At 38.6% G+C, this 15,979-nt stretch overlaps 1 protein-coding gene across 2 annotated transcripts in view; it reads right to left on the minus strand.

The window, feature by feature from the left end:
- CFAP99 (cilia and flagella associated protein 99) overlaps positions 1-15,002 on the minus strand; it is a 49,479-nt gene extending 34,477 nt beyond the window's left edge. Inside the window, exons 1-6 of one of the 2 annotated variants that reach the window (XM_078390653.1) lie at positions 14,593-15,002; positions 11,529-11,670; positions 11,063-11,191; positions 7,767-7,911; positions 5,576-5,670; positions 3,004-3,113 (exon numbers count right to left, since the gene is read on the minus strand). In XM_078390653.1, coding sequence (XP_078246779.1) covers positions 3,004-3,113; positions 5,576-5,670; positions 7,767-7,911; positions 11,063-11,170 — 458 coding nt within the window. In that variant the 5' untranslated portion in view covers positions 11,171-11,191; positions 11,529-11,670; positions 14,593-15,002. The remainder of the gene's footprint in view (positions 1-3,003; positions 3,114-5,575; positions 5,671-7,766; positions 7,912-11,062; positions 11,192-11,528; positions 11,671-14,592) is intronic. The other variant, XM_072994839.2, reaches the window with a different exon arrangement.
- Between the last annotated feature and the right edge of the window lie 977 nt (positions 15,003-15,979).

Below are 15,979 nucleotides of genomic sequence, written 5' to 3' on the forward strand. Positions count from 1 at the left end.
TCTGAAATCACAGGTACGCAACATAGGTGTTCCTGGATATGTCTCTCAACCTGGATGTCCAGGTTTCGGCTATGGCCAGGAGTGCACCTGCTGTGTCCGTTCCCGGAGAGGTCTGATCTGGCCACAATGACACATGCCTTAGTTGGATTATTGTAACACGCTCTACTTGGGGCTGCCTATGGAAAGGATCAGGAAACTTCAGCAGATCTAAAATGTGACAGCCACATTGCTGACTAGAGCTGGTTACAGGGATCACATTACTCCCCTGATTTGTTTCCAGGCACAATTCAAAGTGCTGGTTCTAAACTATAAAGTATTAAACAGTTTAGGTCCAAGCTATCTCAAGGAACACGACTCCCATTATAAACCTGCTTAGGTGTGCAGATCATCAGGCACGGCATTTCTCTCAGTCCCACCATTCTCATAGGTACGTTTGGTGGGGACACAGTAGAGGACCTTCTCTGTTGCTGCTCCAAGACTTTGGAACTCCCTCCCACATGAGGCCTTTCCAGACCTCATCTTTGCTGTTCTTCCACAAGCAGGCAAGACCTTTCTCTTCAGGCAAGTGATGGGCTGCCTCAGTGGAGTTTTCAAATGGATGGTTGTGCCTTAGTGATTTCAATATGTTCTTGGTATTGCTGTTGTTTACTATTTTTAGAGTGGTATTTGTTTGATCCATTTTAGTATCTCTATACTTACTATTTTTAGATTAAATTTTAAAGATGTAAGCTGCCTTGGGTTCTTTTTAAGGAGAAAGGTGGGGTAAAAATATTTTAAATAAACAAATAGTAAATAATAAATTCAAGAGAAAGTTAGACAGCCATCTGTCAGATACACTTTGATTTGGACCCTACATTGAGCAGGCAGTTTGACTTGATGGCCCTATAAGCCCCTTCCAACTTTGTTATTCCATGATTCTATGATTCTTTGTAGCAACTGTCCCTTTTGCCCATCTTTGGGAAAAATTTCTTAGTTTACTTTAAAGTGTCTATTACTTAATTATATGGCTTCTCACACTGCATACATTCCCAGAAAGGACACTGAAAGGATCAGAAATAACTTACTTCTAAGTAAATGCATTAGGATCACCATGAACTGGAAAGTCTTAAGACAATGCAAATAGATTTTTGCTTAGAAGTAAACTGCTTATTACCTAACTTTTGAAGATTCTAATATTGTTTTTTCAGATTTAATGACCCCTCAATATGTTGGTCTTATTCTGAAAAGTTATGTTTTCTTTCTTGAATGGTGTGGTACTTGCATCTTCTGTATTTCAATTGTAGAAAACATGGGCTGGAATTCTTTAGTTATGTCTGCCAATATAGCACAAGCAATTTAACTGTCAGCCGTAAGTTAAGTAGCTGGCGTAGGAATTGCCTATCACACACCAATCATGTGATTTGGTATGCACTAAAAAATCTTACTCTGACTTCTTAACCTGTGGTAATGCACCTCTAAAAGTTAAGACAACAAAACTATACAGTAGCTTATTCATTTTTTGTGTCTGGGGGTGGAATATTTTTTAAAATCAAATTACAGTCTTGGCACCTTTCAAAGCCTAACAAGTTTTATCTGGGATAAACTTTCGTTAACTGATCCGATTCCTGCCCTGAATTTTTAACTAATATTCACTATAATTTTGTATGAATCCTTGTATGTACTGTACAGTGGTACCTCACAAAATGATTACTCCACAAAACGACGAATCCACATGACAATGAGGTTTTGCGATCGCCATTGCGCTTTGCAAAACAGTGTTTCCTATTGGCGATTTCCGCTGGACGACGTTTCGGTCCATGCTTTGCAAGACTTTTTTTTTCGGGACCGATGCTTCGTAAGACAACGATTTTTACAGCTGATCAGCAGCTCCACAAAATGGCTTCCCTATGGGCGATCTTCCGCAAAGCAGATGTTTTCGGGACCGATGCTTCGCAAGACAGCGATTTAAACAGCTGATCGGCGCTTCGCAAAATGGCTTCCGTATGGGCAATTTTCACAAAACGACAATTATTTTCCCCATTGGAATGCATTAAACGGATTTCAATGCATTCCAATGGGGAAACGCTTTTCTCAAGACGATGTTTTCGCTAAACAACGATTTCAATGGAACAGATTAACATCGTCTTGCGGGGTACCACTGTATCTTCGCAGACACCCTCAGGACATAATAAATCTGCCGTTACATTACCCATAAAACTCTTAGTGCTATTATTCTTTGGTCCAGCTAATATTCAAAGCAAAGTATTAGCCACCTAACTGAAGTTACAACACTATTCTTAAAATGAAAAGAGAGAGAGAGAGAGAATAAAGAAGCAACAAAAGTGGGTTCATGATATTGCTACATAAAATATGCAACAGTATTAGCAGAATTATGAAATCAGCAAGAGGAGAATTGAATCAAACCCCAACACTCCCATTTGTTACAGTCTTTGTTTCAGACAGATGGTATTGGTTTCTGTTCCAGGGCTGTCATTTCCTTGAGACTGCCATTTCCTTTGCTTTCAAGCAAAGAACATTCTACTGTTACTCCAAGAAGAGGAGAATAATTGAATTGGAAAATACATGCTGAACATGTGATGTGAAGGAACATAGAAGATACTGTATAAATTAAATTGGAGTTATAGAATTTACTGATATTATACAATAATAAGTTTCCATTCCCCAATGGAATTGTAGCTGAAATGTAAAGCTACATAACTACTATTAATAGAACACTTCTAGTATTTGTAGACTATTAAAATAAGTCTGGAATAGATAAACATAGCTACCTACACTGGATTTCATTATGCATCTATTGCAGAACTGACAAGGCAGATGCCATATTGCCAATCTCTGAAATAACTACTTTAAATTAACAATTATGATCTGCATTTTTCAGATACAAGCAACATTAAGAAGACTCTAAATACTATTCATAAATAGACACTTGATTTTTGCATACCTTCTTGGGATTAAGATTCACCAGACACACTTGGATCATCAAGGAATTAAACTTACATTTACCTTTGCAATGGTTTGATCCAGTTATTCACATAAGTAGATTCATATAAACAGCTCCATTCATCTTTTATCCAGGTGTTCAAATTAATGGTATTGAAAAAGAACCTAAGGAACTGGAAATAATTTTACTCATTAATGAAAGGATGAAAACCTTGCTTAAATAGTGGATAATGTTTAATGTTTATAACTGCATTTAATATACAACCATTTCTACGTCTATCTGCTTTCTGTCGATGTTACTGGATACACTGTAACCAGTCAAAAGGATCCACAGGTCCATAAGTGAAATTCTGCATGTGGAGCTGATCAACTAGAAGTAGTGGGTAGAGAAAGAAATCTGCTGACTCCTTCCTTCTCCCTGATATTGCTTGATTTGGAGGCATGTTAGGAGACCTGTAAAAACTGCTTCCTGTCTACCTCTGCCTATGGCAACATCCTCTGGATCTAAATCTCTTTTATTCAGAAAAGGAGCTGCTCTGTTCACAATTGTTGATTTCTGGATCCAATCCATTATGTAGTGTTACATGAATCCAGAATAATGAAATAGTTAAAAAATATTTTCTGGAAATTAAAAAGGGAGAATTTTAGTTATTCACACTCCCAGTTATTTCACTTGCTTTCCTGCTACGATATCTGATTATATAGTTTAAATGACAGTATACAAGCTTTTTAACTTTTACAACTACATCCAGTGTTGGCTGGGTAGTAGAAGCCACGTGCAATGCACAAACACATTTCTCCAGATTATTTAATTAATTAATAATAATTAAAATAATAATAATCTCAGAACTGCAGAGCTAGAAGGGACCCTACAGATCACTGAGTTCAGCTCCTACCAAGAAAGCATAGTCGGGAATTGAACTCCTAACCTCCATCTCCACAGCCAGATACCTAACTCAAGTCAATTCTGAGTTATAGGAACCCTTTTCAGTGTTTTCTAGGTAAAGAGTACTCTGAACAGGTTTACCATTCCTATATTCTGGGGGCACCCTGGGACAGTGCAGCTTACCCAAGACCATACACGCTGGCTCTTATAGGGTGCACAGTGGGGGAACTGAACTCCCAACCTCTGGCTCCACAACTCACTGAGCTATCCAACCAACTTTTATTTAATTGCTGTAACTAATTTAAACACCATCCAATCAAGTTATGCCTAAATTTATTTTAAGGTAATTTAATTAAAATTAATTAATAAAAAGTTAATTTATTAAATTGACGAATGTCTTCCTTCCATCTCAGCCATTAACGTTCTTTGTTTGAATAGCCTCCTTGAACCATACATTCCTATCTCTACTCCACTGTACCAGAAACAGCAGCACTGACATTCACAGACTGCTGAATAGCTCAGTGGCTTAGGTCTCTGGCTGCGGAATCAGAGGTTGGGAGTGCAATTCCTCACTGTGCCTCCATGAGAGGGGCTGGACTCGATCCATAGAGTCCCTTTAATTCTAGAGTTCAAAGGTTATTCACAGAGCTACGCCCTGCGAGATTACATTCTAAACATTCCTTCCTCAAGCAATCACCTCCTGGCAAATAGAAGGGGAAGAAATGGAGGCAGTAACAGATTTTACTTTCTTGAGCTCCATGATCCCTGTAGATGGGGACAGCAGCCACAAAATTAAAAGACGCCTGCTTCTTAAGAGGAAAGCGATGACAAACCTCGACAGCATCTTAAAAAGCAGAGACATCACCTGACCAAGAAGGGTCCGCATAGTCAAAGCTATGGTTTTTCCAGTAGCAATATATGGAAGTGAGAGTTGGACCATAAAGAAGGCTGACCACCGAAGAATTGATGCTTTTGAATTGTGGGGCTGGAGAAGACTCTTGAGTGTCCCCTGGACTGCAAAGAGAACAAACCTATCCATTTTGAAGGAAATCAACCCCGAGTGCTCACTGGAAGGACAGATCCTGAAGCTGAGGCTCCAATACTTTGACCATCTCATGAGAAGAGAAGACTCCCTGGAAAAGACCCTGATGTTGGGAAAGTGTGAAGGCAAGAGGAGAAGGGGATGACAGAGGATGAGATGGTTGGACAGTGTCACCGAAGCTACCAACATGAATTTGACACAACTCCGGGAGGCAGTGGAAGATCGGAGGGCCTGGCGTGCTCTGATCCATGGGGTCACAAAGAGTCGGACACGACTTAACGACTAAACAACAGCAACAACAATATGGCAAAAATTACCATTTTGGAGCAGTTGCACAGCTTGCTGGCATACTTGGGCCTGGCTTTTATTTATTTATGAAAATACTCCTATCTGTGTAATAAGAAAGGCTAAAGGACATTGTAGGGCAATGCTTTCAAGAGAGAGGAGAGATTTCCTATCAGGATAAAAAGAAAAAAATCCAGCTGATGATACATGAAATTTGTCATAAGAATTAGCTGATTCATTTCATAAGATGAATACAGCATAATAATCCTATTCATTGGTCTACACAAAGCTAAATGTTTACACCAACCAGCTTTTAACGGTCATAGATAATATAAATTAGCAAGACACAATTCGGATACATCAAATTACAATTCTTGGATAGCTTTTGTTTCATTTCCCCAAAGCACAACTGTTTTAAGTACCTTGCATATCTTAGCAGTATCAATTGACTTGATTATTCTGCTGAACTGTTGAAGTCCAAGTTCCTCCAGAAGAAAAATGGCCAAATAACAAACAACTGTTGGGAGATGCATATTTGAACATTATATAGCCTAAAGTAATTATCCATAACATTCTGAGTTTCTATTCTAAACAGAAAGACATCACATTGCCATACTTTATACTGGTGCTTACATATAACAACAACAACAACAACTGTGTGCAGTTAAGTCAATTCTGACTTATGGCAACCCTTTCCAGGGTTTTCCAGATAGAGAGTAAGTACTGTATCCTTTTCTGGAGGCATCCAGGCACTGTGTAGTTTGCCGAAGGCCACACAGGCTGACTCTTCCTTGATGCACAGTGGAGAATTGAACTCCCAACCTTTGGCTCTGCAGCCAACTGTTTAACTCACTGAGTTCATTCACAATCTGTCTAATTAGAAAAATAGCTATACAGTGGTGCCTCGCTTTACGATTGCCCCGCATTACAACGAAACCACATTACGACAATCTTTTTGCGATTGCAATTGCGATTGCAAAACGATGGTCTGAATGGTTTTTTTTCGCTTTGCAATGATCGGTTCCCTGCTTCGGGAACTGATTCTTCGCAAAACAATGATTTTCCTCCAGCTGATCGGTGGTTTCAAAATGGCCACCGGGTAAATAAAATGGCTCCCCACTGTTTTCTGGGACGGATTCCTCGCAAGACAGCCACCAAAAATGGCCGCCCTATGGAGGATCTTCGCTGGACAGTGAGTTTCCAGCCCATTGGAACACATTGAAGGGGTTTCAATGTGTTTCAATGGGCTTTTTATTTTCGCATTACGACGTTTTCGTTCTACAGCGATTTCGCTGGAACGAATTAACGTTGTAATGTGAGGCACCACTGTAATACAAACTCAGCTTCTTCTTCTTCTATAGAAAAAATTCCAAAGCTCATCCGTACAGAAGCATGTTTACACTTTCAACCCAGGATTTTGTAGAAGTAAGCCCAGGGGAAATCAGCTTACTATCTGATAAAGATACTCAGTAGTCCAGCGTTAAAGTCCTGAAAGTTGCAATCTTATGTACACATACTTGGGTGTATCTCCCAGGTACTTGGTTGAACTTATTTCTGAGTAATCATGCACAGAATCAAAGACTGTATGAACACCACAGTGGAGTTATACAATTAAAATCCTTTTTTAATTGAGCCAAGCTATTTATAGAGACTCTATCTAACTTTACAAAACATATCAAGCAGTTGAATGCAACTAAGAAAACAAAGTCCAATGGCTTTTATACTGAAAGGTTAACAAAGAAAAACGCCCACACTTTACCCACCTCCCCTGTTTGTCACCCTCTGCCTCATGTCTATTTACAGGGCTATTTCTAACTTAATGAGTATGGTTACTTAAGATGAAATAGGAGACCTTTGCTGTTCAGAAGGCACCCTGCAGAGCCTCCAGGAAACAAGGATCCGTGGCTAAGGATTCATCTCTGCCTGCTCCCTCCCCGGTTCCCCCATTCATCACTCCTTCATTCTCCCTTGACTGATCTCATATTTCACTTCTTTTCTTTGCATTTCTATTTGCATATATGGATATGCAAATCCTTTTTTAAAAAACTGTAATTAAATTGCACATCAGAAGATGTACATAAAAACATTTTTAAAAAATTAAAAGTGAGGGCAGGAGCATGATATTCCGAACATGTGACACAGCACCCAGCCCCTGACATGCCCACATTGGCAGTGTGGGTGTGGGTGGGTGGGTGGGTGGAAAGGAAAAAAATGATACAATTGTGGGTGTATGTTATAATTTTGCACCTGTCCGCATCTACTCTCAGTAAATGCATTTATGCTGGATTATTGTGAAAGCATATTTCCGTCCCTAGTTCTGTTAGCTTCACCCCATCCTCAAGAAAACAATGCTTGCTATACTCCTAGTAACTCATCACAACTGAAATGTCGAGCTTTCAATTTACCCTGACTCCCTCCAGCTTTTCTTTCTGTTATCTTTACATAGAATTTTCTGTGGCTTTGGCTATATGTCTGCCTTGGTACCTAACTGGAGTACAGCGATTATCTTCAGGTGCACCAACACTGGAAGGAAACCCAACAAACTCATCACCCAATACACAATCTCTCACAATCTTAGATACCTTTTTTAGATATCATTATATAATTACTTACCAACATACAAGTTACGTTCAGACTGCAGGCAATGTTTTCCATCTCGAATATAAAATGCATTAACCACCACATCCAATAAAGATTTATATTGTATACAGCCAGATAAAGTTTTCAGTACAAAGGTTTCATCTGTTACTTTAATACCCTATCAAGACAAAATGGATTTATATTTAGGAAGAAAAGTCAGAACAAATACCAACATTTGAAGTCAAATTGTAATATATATATATCCAGTTTTCTAGGTTTCAATGACTAGATAGGCCGGGTATAAATACAATCAATCAATCAATCAATCAATCAATCAATCAATCAATCAATCAATCAATACTTGATAATTATAGGGTGGCTCTAAGTGCATATGTTTGTAATCTTTCTTTATCTGTGTCAGACTATTGCATAATTTAAAATTATGAATCTATATGGAATATAAGTAAAATTAAAAATAAATTAAAAGTTAAGGCAATTAGACTATTTTTCACTAGAAGCGAGCTACTTCAATAATGTTATCTCAGCTATTTGCTAAATCTTCTTTTGTATACATGATGGACATAAAATTGCATGCACTTAAAGTGTTGCATTGATTGAATTTCTCCAGTCCCAGAAAACTTGTTTGTAATGTATATGAAGAACAAACATATTCTCTTTGTGTGTTCCTATGCAAGCAAAGCAACCATAAACAGTACATTCAGGACATTTTAAAAGTTGAAAAATAAGGAAAAAAGATTGAGAATGGTAGCTAAAAAAGTTCAATGGCATCATGTTCAGGTGTCAAAGAATGGCACCTGCTAAAGATGAAACATGAGTAAGGGTGGGGGAGGAATGGAGCACCCTCAGAAAATTCATAGCCGGATGTCTGCAAACCCCAAGCAGGTACACTTGTACCTGTATAATTTGTACAATAATTTGTGACAGGTGTCACTTGTGTATATACATAACCAAATATTAATTTTTGAATTGAAATAATTTGGTCCATGGTATATTAACAAGCAATATCACAAGACTATAATTTCTGATCTTTCTGATCTTAACTGGCCTTTTAAAATGCACACCGGGAGTACGCTGAAACTCTATTAGAGTTCCCTTTTTTTCCTTCAGAATTTTTCAACCTCTTCCCAAGTTTGTCCATAGCTTCTGTTCTGCTGCTGCTACTATTAGCTCCAGTTTTGATGTAAAAACTGATATATGTTCAATAGAAGCATACACTAATAATCAGACTTAAGGGGATTTGCTAGCAGTGCTGTGATTCACAAATTTAGAAAATTGCTATTTACCATAATGAAATTTTGATTGAGACTGAGCTGCTATTTTCACCATTAGATAGGATACTTCCTGTGTTGCAAGACAACAATGGAGCCTTTATCTAAACATCTAAGCATCTCTTCAACTCCTAACAGGAGTGAATCTGGGATGATTGTCAATCAATCCAGCAGTATCCAATGTTCCCTTTCTGCCTCTGATTTTGAAGGGAGCCCTGTCTTTCTGCCTAAGAATCTTTTCCCCATTGTTTTTTTTTTCCCAGCCAGTATTCAGTTTGTGTCAGCATACAGTGAGCTAATCTTATGTCAGTCATGTTGCTCTGAGTCAGTTAAGGCCAATTTATGCAACTGGTTGATTTTTTTATACAATATGCCAATTTTTTTAGCTGTTCAGAACTGTGAGTAAACTGAATCTTTTTACTCTTTCTCTTACCAACCATCTCAGAATGGTTATTGAGACTGTAAGTGCCAGTTGAAGACAACCCAAATGGGGTGGTCTACTATGGGGAGACTGGAAGCTCATTTTGCTCCGTAGGGCCCTGGAGATATGGAATTAATGATGTTTGCCTCATGATAAATTGGAATTGAGACATCTATTCCTGCTGCTTCTAACAGCTGTCTTGCTCCTGCGTGGTTGCAGACAGACAAAGATTTACCATTATGCTGGATTAACAAGCAAAAGGGAAATCAACGGTATTTTAATTAATCTCCTCTCAGTTTTGTTGTATAGTTTTGGACCATTAACAGTCACTATAAATATGACTGTTGTATTGCCTTCCTGTAATGACTCAGAAAATGAACTTGATCCATGAAAGTGCACATTAAAATATAGCAGTCATTATGGTGCCCACAATCTCTCTCTCTCTCTCTCTCTCTCTCTCTCTCTCTCTCTTTTAATTTTGTGGGTTTTTTGTTTTTGTCTGATATGCTTGCATAGACAAACATAGCTACTTCCTCAAAAACTATAATTTTTAAGTTGATTATGAAGAAATTGAAATTGTTAAGCACTTTGTGTCCCTCAGTTTAATCCTCAATACAAATGGAAACTGCAGCCAAAAATTCAGAAGACTGAGACTTGGAAAGGAAGCTGGAGACAAAAACAAAGATTATCTGTGCTATGATATTTCCAGTTACTATGTGTGAATGTGAATACTGGAGAGTAAAGAAAACTGGCAGAAAAAAAGAATGATTGATTTAGATGTGTTGGGGAGAAACTTTATGGATATCATGGTTGGAGAGAAAGACAAATTAACTGAGTGCCAGATCAAATCATACCATAACTCCCCCTAGAATTAAAAAAAATGACTAAACAGAGGCTGTCATCACCAGAAAAATCAATAAGGACTAAGAATGGCTGCAGCCATAGGACAAATAACACCTTTGAATAATATATTCATTGAAACGGGAAACCTTACTTCTAAAGAATTCATTCCTGATGATACTCAGAAAGAACACAGATTAATATGAGTATTTTCTGAGTGATTGATGAACCATTTGACAATATCTAGATATACAGTATTAATAATTATATTTATGTACTGTCAAGTCAGTTCTGACTTTTGGTGATATTTTCCAACATTTTCTAGGTATAGGTTACTCAGAAGTGGTCTACCATTCTTTTCTTCTTGGGGTCATTCTAGTTCTGTAAAGTTTACTATAAAGCCTGGCTTTCTGCTGGGACACAAAGTGGGGGATTAAACTCACAGCATTGGGATATCTAATTCATTGATCTATTTAGCCGGCTCCTAATTATATTACCTATTATTAACTCCAATTATGCTTACTGCGCCCCACCCTTGCACTACTTAGTGGATTTCTGGTACAATTTGCTTGCTTTCAACCAACCAATCAACCCACTTAAAGCATTCTGATGTCTAGCTACACTAAAAATAACTTCACTTGGGTCTTAATAAGAAAAACAAGAAAAATTACATCTGATATGGCACCATCTCAGCATGCAAATCTTGTTAATTTCACATTTGTCTGGCTGATTATTTAAAATGTTAAAACTAATTAGGATAAAAAAGACAACTCACACACCTGTAGTGTATTAGATTTATCCAATAAATGTTCAGTATTCTCATTTTCAGGACTGAACTGATTAAGCTGCTGGACCACTACTTGAATGTCTCTCCAATGGCCACTCATCTTCACTGCAGAATCCTGCAACTGATTAAATATATACACAATCTTCACTTGCAGAATAATCTATAATCTTGATACAGTATGTATATAAGAATCATTTTCCTGAAGCCATCAAGTTCTCCATGGTTCTGACCATTATACTCTGATTCATTTTACTTTGCAACTGGTTTTCATGTACGTGTATGTTTTATAATAACTATTAAAGTACAAAGTAAGATAAATAAACTACATGTTACACAATTAAAAACAGAAATACAAAATCTGCAGGAGAGAACAGACCCTACACAAAAACCTTACTGGAAAAACCTCTCTCCTTATATATCTACAAAATGTACATGCCATACTTTCTACATCACTTTACCTTCTAGATATGTACACTCAGAAGTACTTCTCACTCTTTCAGGTGAGTCTTCCCACAAGTAATTGGAGTTACTCCGGGTTTTTTATTTTATTAGCCAATCTATTTGTCAAAGCAGGTGTTAGTATAACAGGCAAAGCCAAACCTTAACTGACCAAAACAGAAATAAAATAGCATTTTGTTAAATATACTATCAACAGAGGGACTTCAAGTAAATGTAAGGAAGAAGTCTTAAGAACCAAACTCAGATCTTTACATTGGTTGATCCATGTAGAAAAATTGTGAAATTGCAGTATTATTTGGTACAATTATTTGAATGTAAAGACAGGGAGACTTCCAAATAAACATGGATATAATTGAGCTTTAAATTCAGAGCTGAGTCTCAGTTGAGCAAAATTTCAAACCAATCTGACAGAGATTATCAGATTTAATGCTGATGGCTCGCCCCATCTTTGCTATCCTTTCACAAGCAAAGACCTTCCTCTCTAGGCAAGCTTTCCTTTAAATCAGTGGCCTCTAACCTTGGGCCTCCACAGATGTTCTTGGACTTAAAATCCTGGCCAGCAGAGGTGGTGGTGAAGGCTTCTGGGAGTTGTAATCCAAGAACATGTGGAGGCTGTTCTTGGATTACAAAGGTTGGACACCACTTCTTTAAATGACTGGTTGACCAAGGGCATTTTTTTAAAAGGTATTTTTTTATTCTGTGGTTTTACTTGTGTTTTTAATAGTACTCTTATTTGTAAGTTTAATATGTTATCTGTTTAACGCTTTTTAAATATTGTGTTTTTAATACTGTAAATTGTCTTGTATCCTTAGGAGAAAGGCAGCATATAAATATTTTAAATAATTAATAAATAATTCTGAAAATTGGCTGACTCCTGTCAAGAAACTGAGCTACTGGGCTGGGAGGATGTCCTCTTTCCATTACAGAAAATGAATATATCACAGTAAGAATGAGCAGTCCTTTTTTCCTGTAGTGTGGAAGGGCATCCTACATAACAGGATCTTCTGCTTCTATCCTTGCTGAGAGCAAGGATAAGTGCTTAGGGAGTGCCTCTCTAACTGTAGTACTCCAACAAAAGGAGCTTCTGCAGAAGCAAAGGCATTTGGTCTATAATGTCTAGTGAAAGAGGAGAATGATTTCCAAATGGTTTCTGGGCACATATCTGTAAAGGCAGCCCTGGTCCCAGAGGCTGTAGAAGTGCCAACTCCCTGGAAACTCTCCTTCTCACGGCACCTGGATGAAAGGAAATGAACAGAGCATCACAAATGAAGAAACACTCTACATTTCAAACAGAGCTGCTATATATGATGACTCGTCTAACATCTTGAATGTGCCATTGTTTATCCAGGGGCTCAGACAGCTTCAGAAAAAAGTGTTTCAAGTACTTCTTCAATTCTGTGGAAAGTGAAGTTTAATTTAGGAATAAACGATGAGTCTGGAAACAAGATCCTTAAATGAAACAACATTCTGTCTGACAGAAACCACCTCTACTCAAAGACCCAAGTCACTGTTACGAGCAACAGGACCATCCAAGGCAGATGTCTCAGGAACACCCTATGAAGAATTCAACAGCAGATTGATAAGGACAATGAGAGCCTTGTGTAACTCCCAGGAAGAATATCTGTGCACCATGACAGGAAAAGTGCTCTGAGCAATCTACGTATGTATATCAGGAAAGGCTGACAACAGATTGTTTTCAAAATTCAAAGGACTGAGAAAATAGTTGACATCTGTCACTTCAAAGTTTAAATCAGCCTGAAGGAAGCAGGAGAGAGGGAAAAAACACTTACTGACCCAGTCATTCCTATGACATCTGCATAAGGACTTCCACAAGAATTCATAGATTATATGAGTGGAGTTTCTGCCTGATGGTGCCAATTATCTTGGTACAGTATTCTAGGCAAGAGACATTAGTCACTGCCAGGCCATATCTCAGCAGTGGCATATAAAACCATTATGGAAAACATGCTTATCAGAGGCACAGAAGCCATCAACACTTTTGACTACATTATACAATAATGACACAAAGGAGGCAACTAGATGAGTACTCATCCCACTGCTTGTGTGATTTTTCTCATTGTTCCTTTAGATATTTATTGTGTCAACCACACAACACCAGCACTGATCAGGAGTAGATCTGATCTTCTGGCATGACAGAGTGAAGACTAGGTCTCAAGAGATATGAGTCTGAATCCCGGCACTTACAGGGATGGGAGAGCAAAATTAGTAAAACGACTCCTTAAACATCCCACTTACCCTGAAAGCCCTATTAGGGTTGCTACAATTTGTTTCAAACTTGAGGTCACATAATATACAGTATCATGCTGCATATGTTGTTCAGCCAACAGGATTTGTGTTTTTGTAGCATTTCCACTCAAATTATTTTACCTGCTTTTGTAGTATGGGGCAAACATTATTTGTTTTGCCTGCCCTTCTGCTTGCACAACATGAATGCAGTTTTGTCAGCTGTATTTCTTAAAATATATATTTTTCTCTTAATTTAACAGTACTGTATAGCTCTAAACTGATACAGCATAGGTTCTATAGCTTGCCTTATCTTGTCAATTCTGTGCTAACTCATTTGGTAAAAATTTAAAAAGGAGGAATTTGAATTCTGTCGAAAGGGGTGGGGTAAGAGGATGGTGATAATGGCAGAGAAAGGTGATAGTTGAATGGAGGCTGTGTGACATTTGGACACTTGAAATGCATTCCTGGGATAATTAAAAAATTCTGTGTGAACAAGAATGGCATGCAGTATAGAAAAGTCCACATCAAGCCTGCAGAACCTTCGGTGTGGTCATGCCCACAGTAACCCAAAACTCATCACACATACAAAACATCAGCCTGAACAAAAAAACCAGGCACGTCAGTAATAGAAACAAGTTATGTGGCCATCAGATAAAAGATCAGTACCATCTCTGCACACCGCAGTGAGCCAAACCTCAAAGGATGAGCCTTTACTAGGATTTCCATAATGGGAGTGATGGCTGGAAGGTGAGCATTGCTCTGCGAACAGACGTGCAAATACATCACACTTGCAACCGCCAACAGGAGCAGGCTTACCTTTGGAGAACAGACTTTCCAAGCGCTCCGCCCGAGATCCTTGTCTTTAAAACTGATTTCAGAGCAAGGCCTCAGGGAAAAAAAACAGAAAACTCGAAAAAGGTAGGAAGAGAACAATTGGACAAACTGCTAATATAGGAACAAAATGGCGGCACCTACTGACGCCCCGTCGCCTAGCAACTGCTTGAAGCGCCCCGGGAACCTGGACTCGGGTTCTAGATTGCAGGCTGAAAACACCGGGTCGTTTTGAAAACTCCGCCTTTAACATGTAGTTGGTCACCTTAAGCACAACGTCAGAAACACCCTTTCTGACAACTACTCTGCCGTTGACCCACGCAACTCTCTGGTCTCCGGGGTAACTCCGGCACAAAGAGAGTCCGATCTTAGGCGTGTGAAAGCTCTGCCTCCCCGCTCGGATCACCGCTTGTTTTTTGCCTTCCCGTTTGGATCGAAAAGGGGGGGGAGAGAAAGAGGCGTCTAAGAGAGAGCTGGCTGAAAGACACGGCCACGAGAGGAGGAAAAAAACGGGCTTGGTGGGGAACAAGCGCGCACGAAACTCTTGGGACCACCTCGAAAGTCAGCCAGATTTACGGCGCGGAATCAAGCTGCTCCGGCGGGTGGTCGTTCAAAATCCTAATATTCATTGGTACTCACGCTACAAGGGACATTTGCCTGTTTATACTTAAGTCACTTCTAAATTATCCTCTCTTTTTTTGGCAGTTTCTAAAACGGCTGAGTATGCAACTTTTAGCTTGCTGTCTAACTCAGAGCTAAGGGTCGTTTTCAGCGGGTTTTACTCCCAGAGAAGTGTAGGGTTGCTTCCTCTTCTGCGAACTCTAAAGTCCCTACTTCGTATTCTAATTTAACCACGACTTTGCGCTAGCTGACCTCAGGTGAGCCTCCTTTTCTCATGGTAAGCTCGATTATAACAAAAGGTATGGGAAGCGCTTTCAAAACTGCCAGGTAAAAGTTAAGCGTTATTAAACCAAACTTGGAAAGCAAATAATGTTTCTATTTCAGGGTGAAGGAACAAGGAAGAAAGTAAAAGGTGGATCCATGAACTCAAGAACAAATCATTATTTTGTACGATTTATATGTGGGATCGTCATTAATTCACCACCAAATTGTAGATCTCATATATACCTACAGAGTACACCACAAAATTATGGATCCTTCAGCACATAGATTTGCGGTGGTACAAAAAATGGATCTGAGGTATGAATCCTCGTGATTTCGTGTGATTTTTACTTATTTTTTTAAATTTTCTTTTTATTATATAAAATCCATCCATGTTGATTTATAAATGTGCCACCAGGGTACAGCTTATAATCATTTGTTAAAACAACTACCATACACATTACGTTCCTAATCTATATAACATCCTTCT

This window comes from Pogona vitticeps, chromosome 3, assembly GCF_051106095.1.
Source record: "Pogona vitticeps strain Pit_001003342236 chromosome 3, PviZW2.1, whole genome shotgun sequence".
NCBI classification, from domain to species: domain Eukaryota; kingdom Metazoa; phylum Chordata; class Lepidosauria; order Squamata; family Agamidae; genus Pogona; species Pogona vitticeps.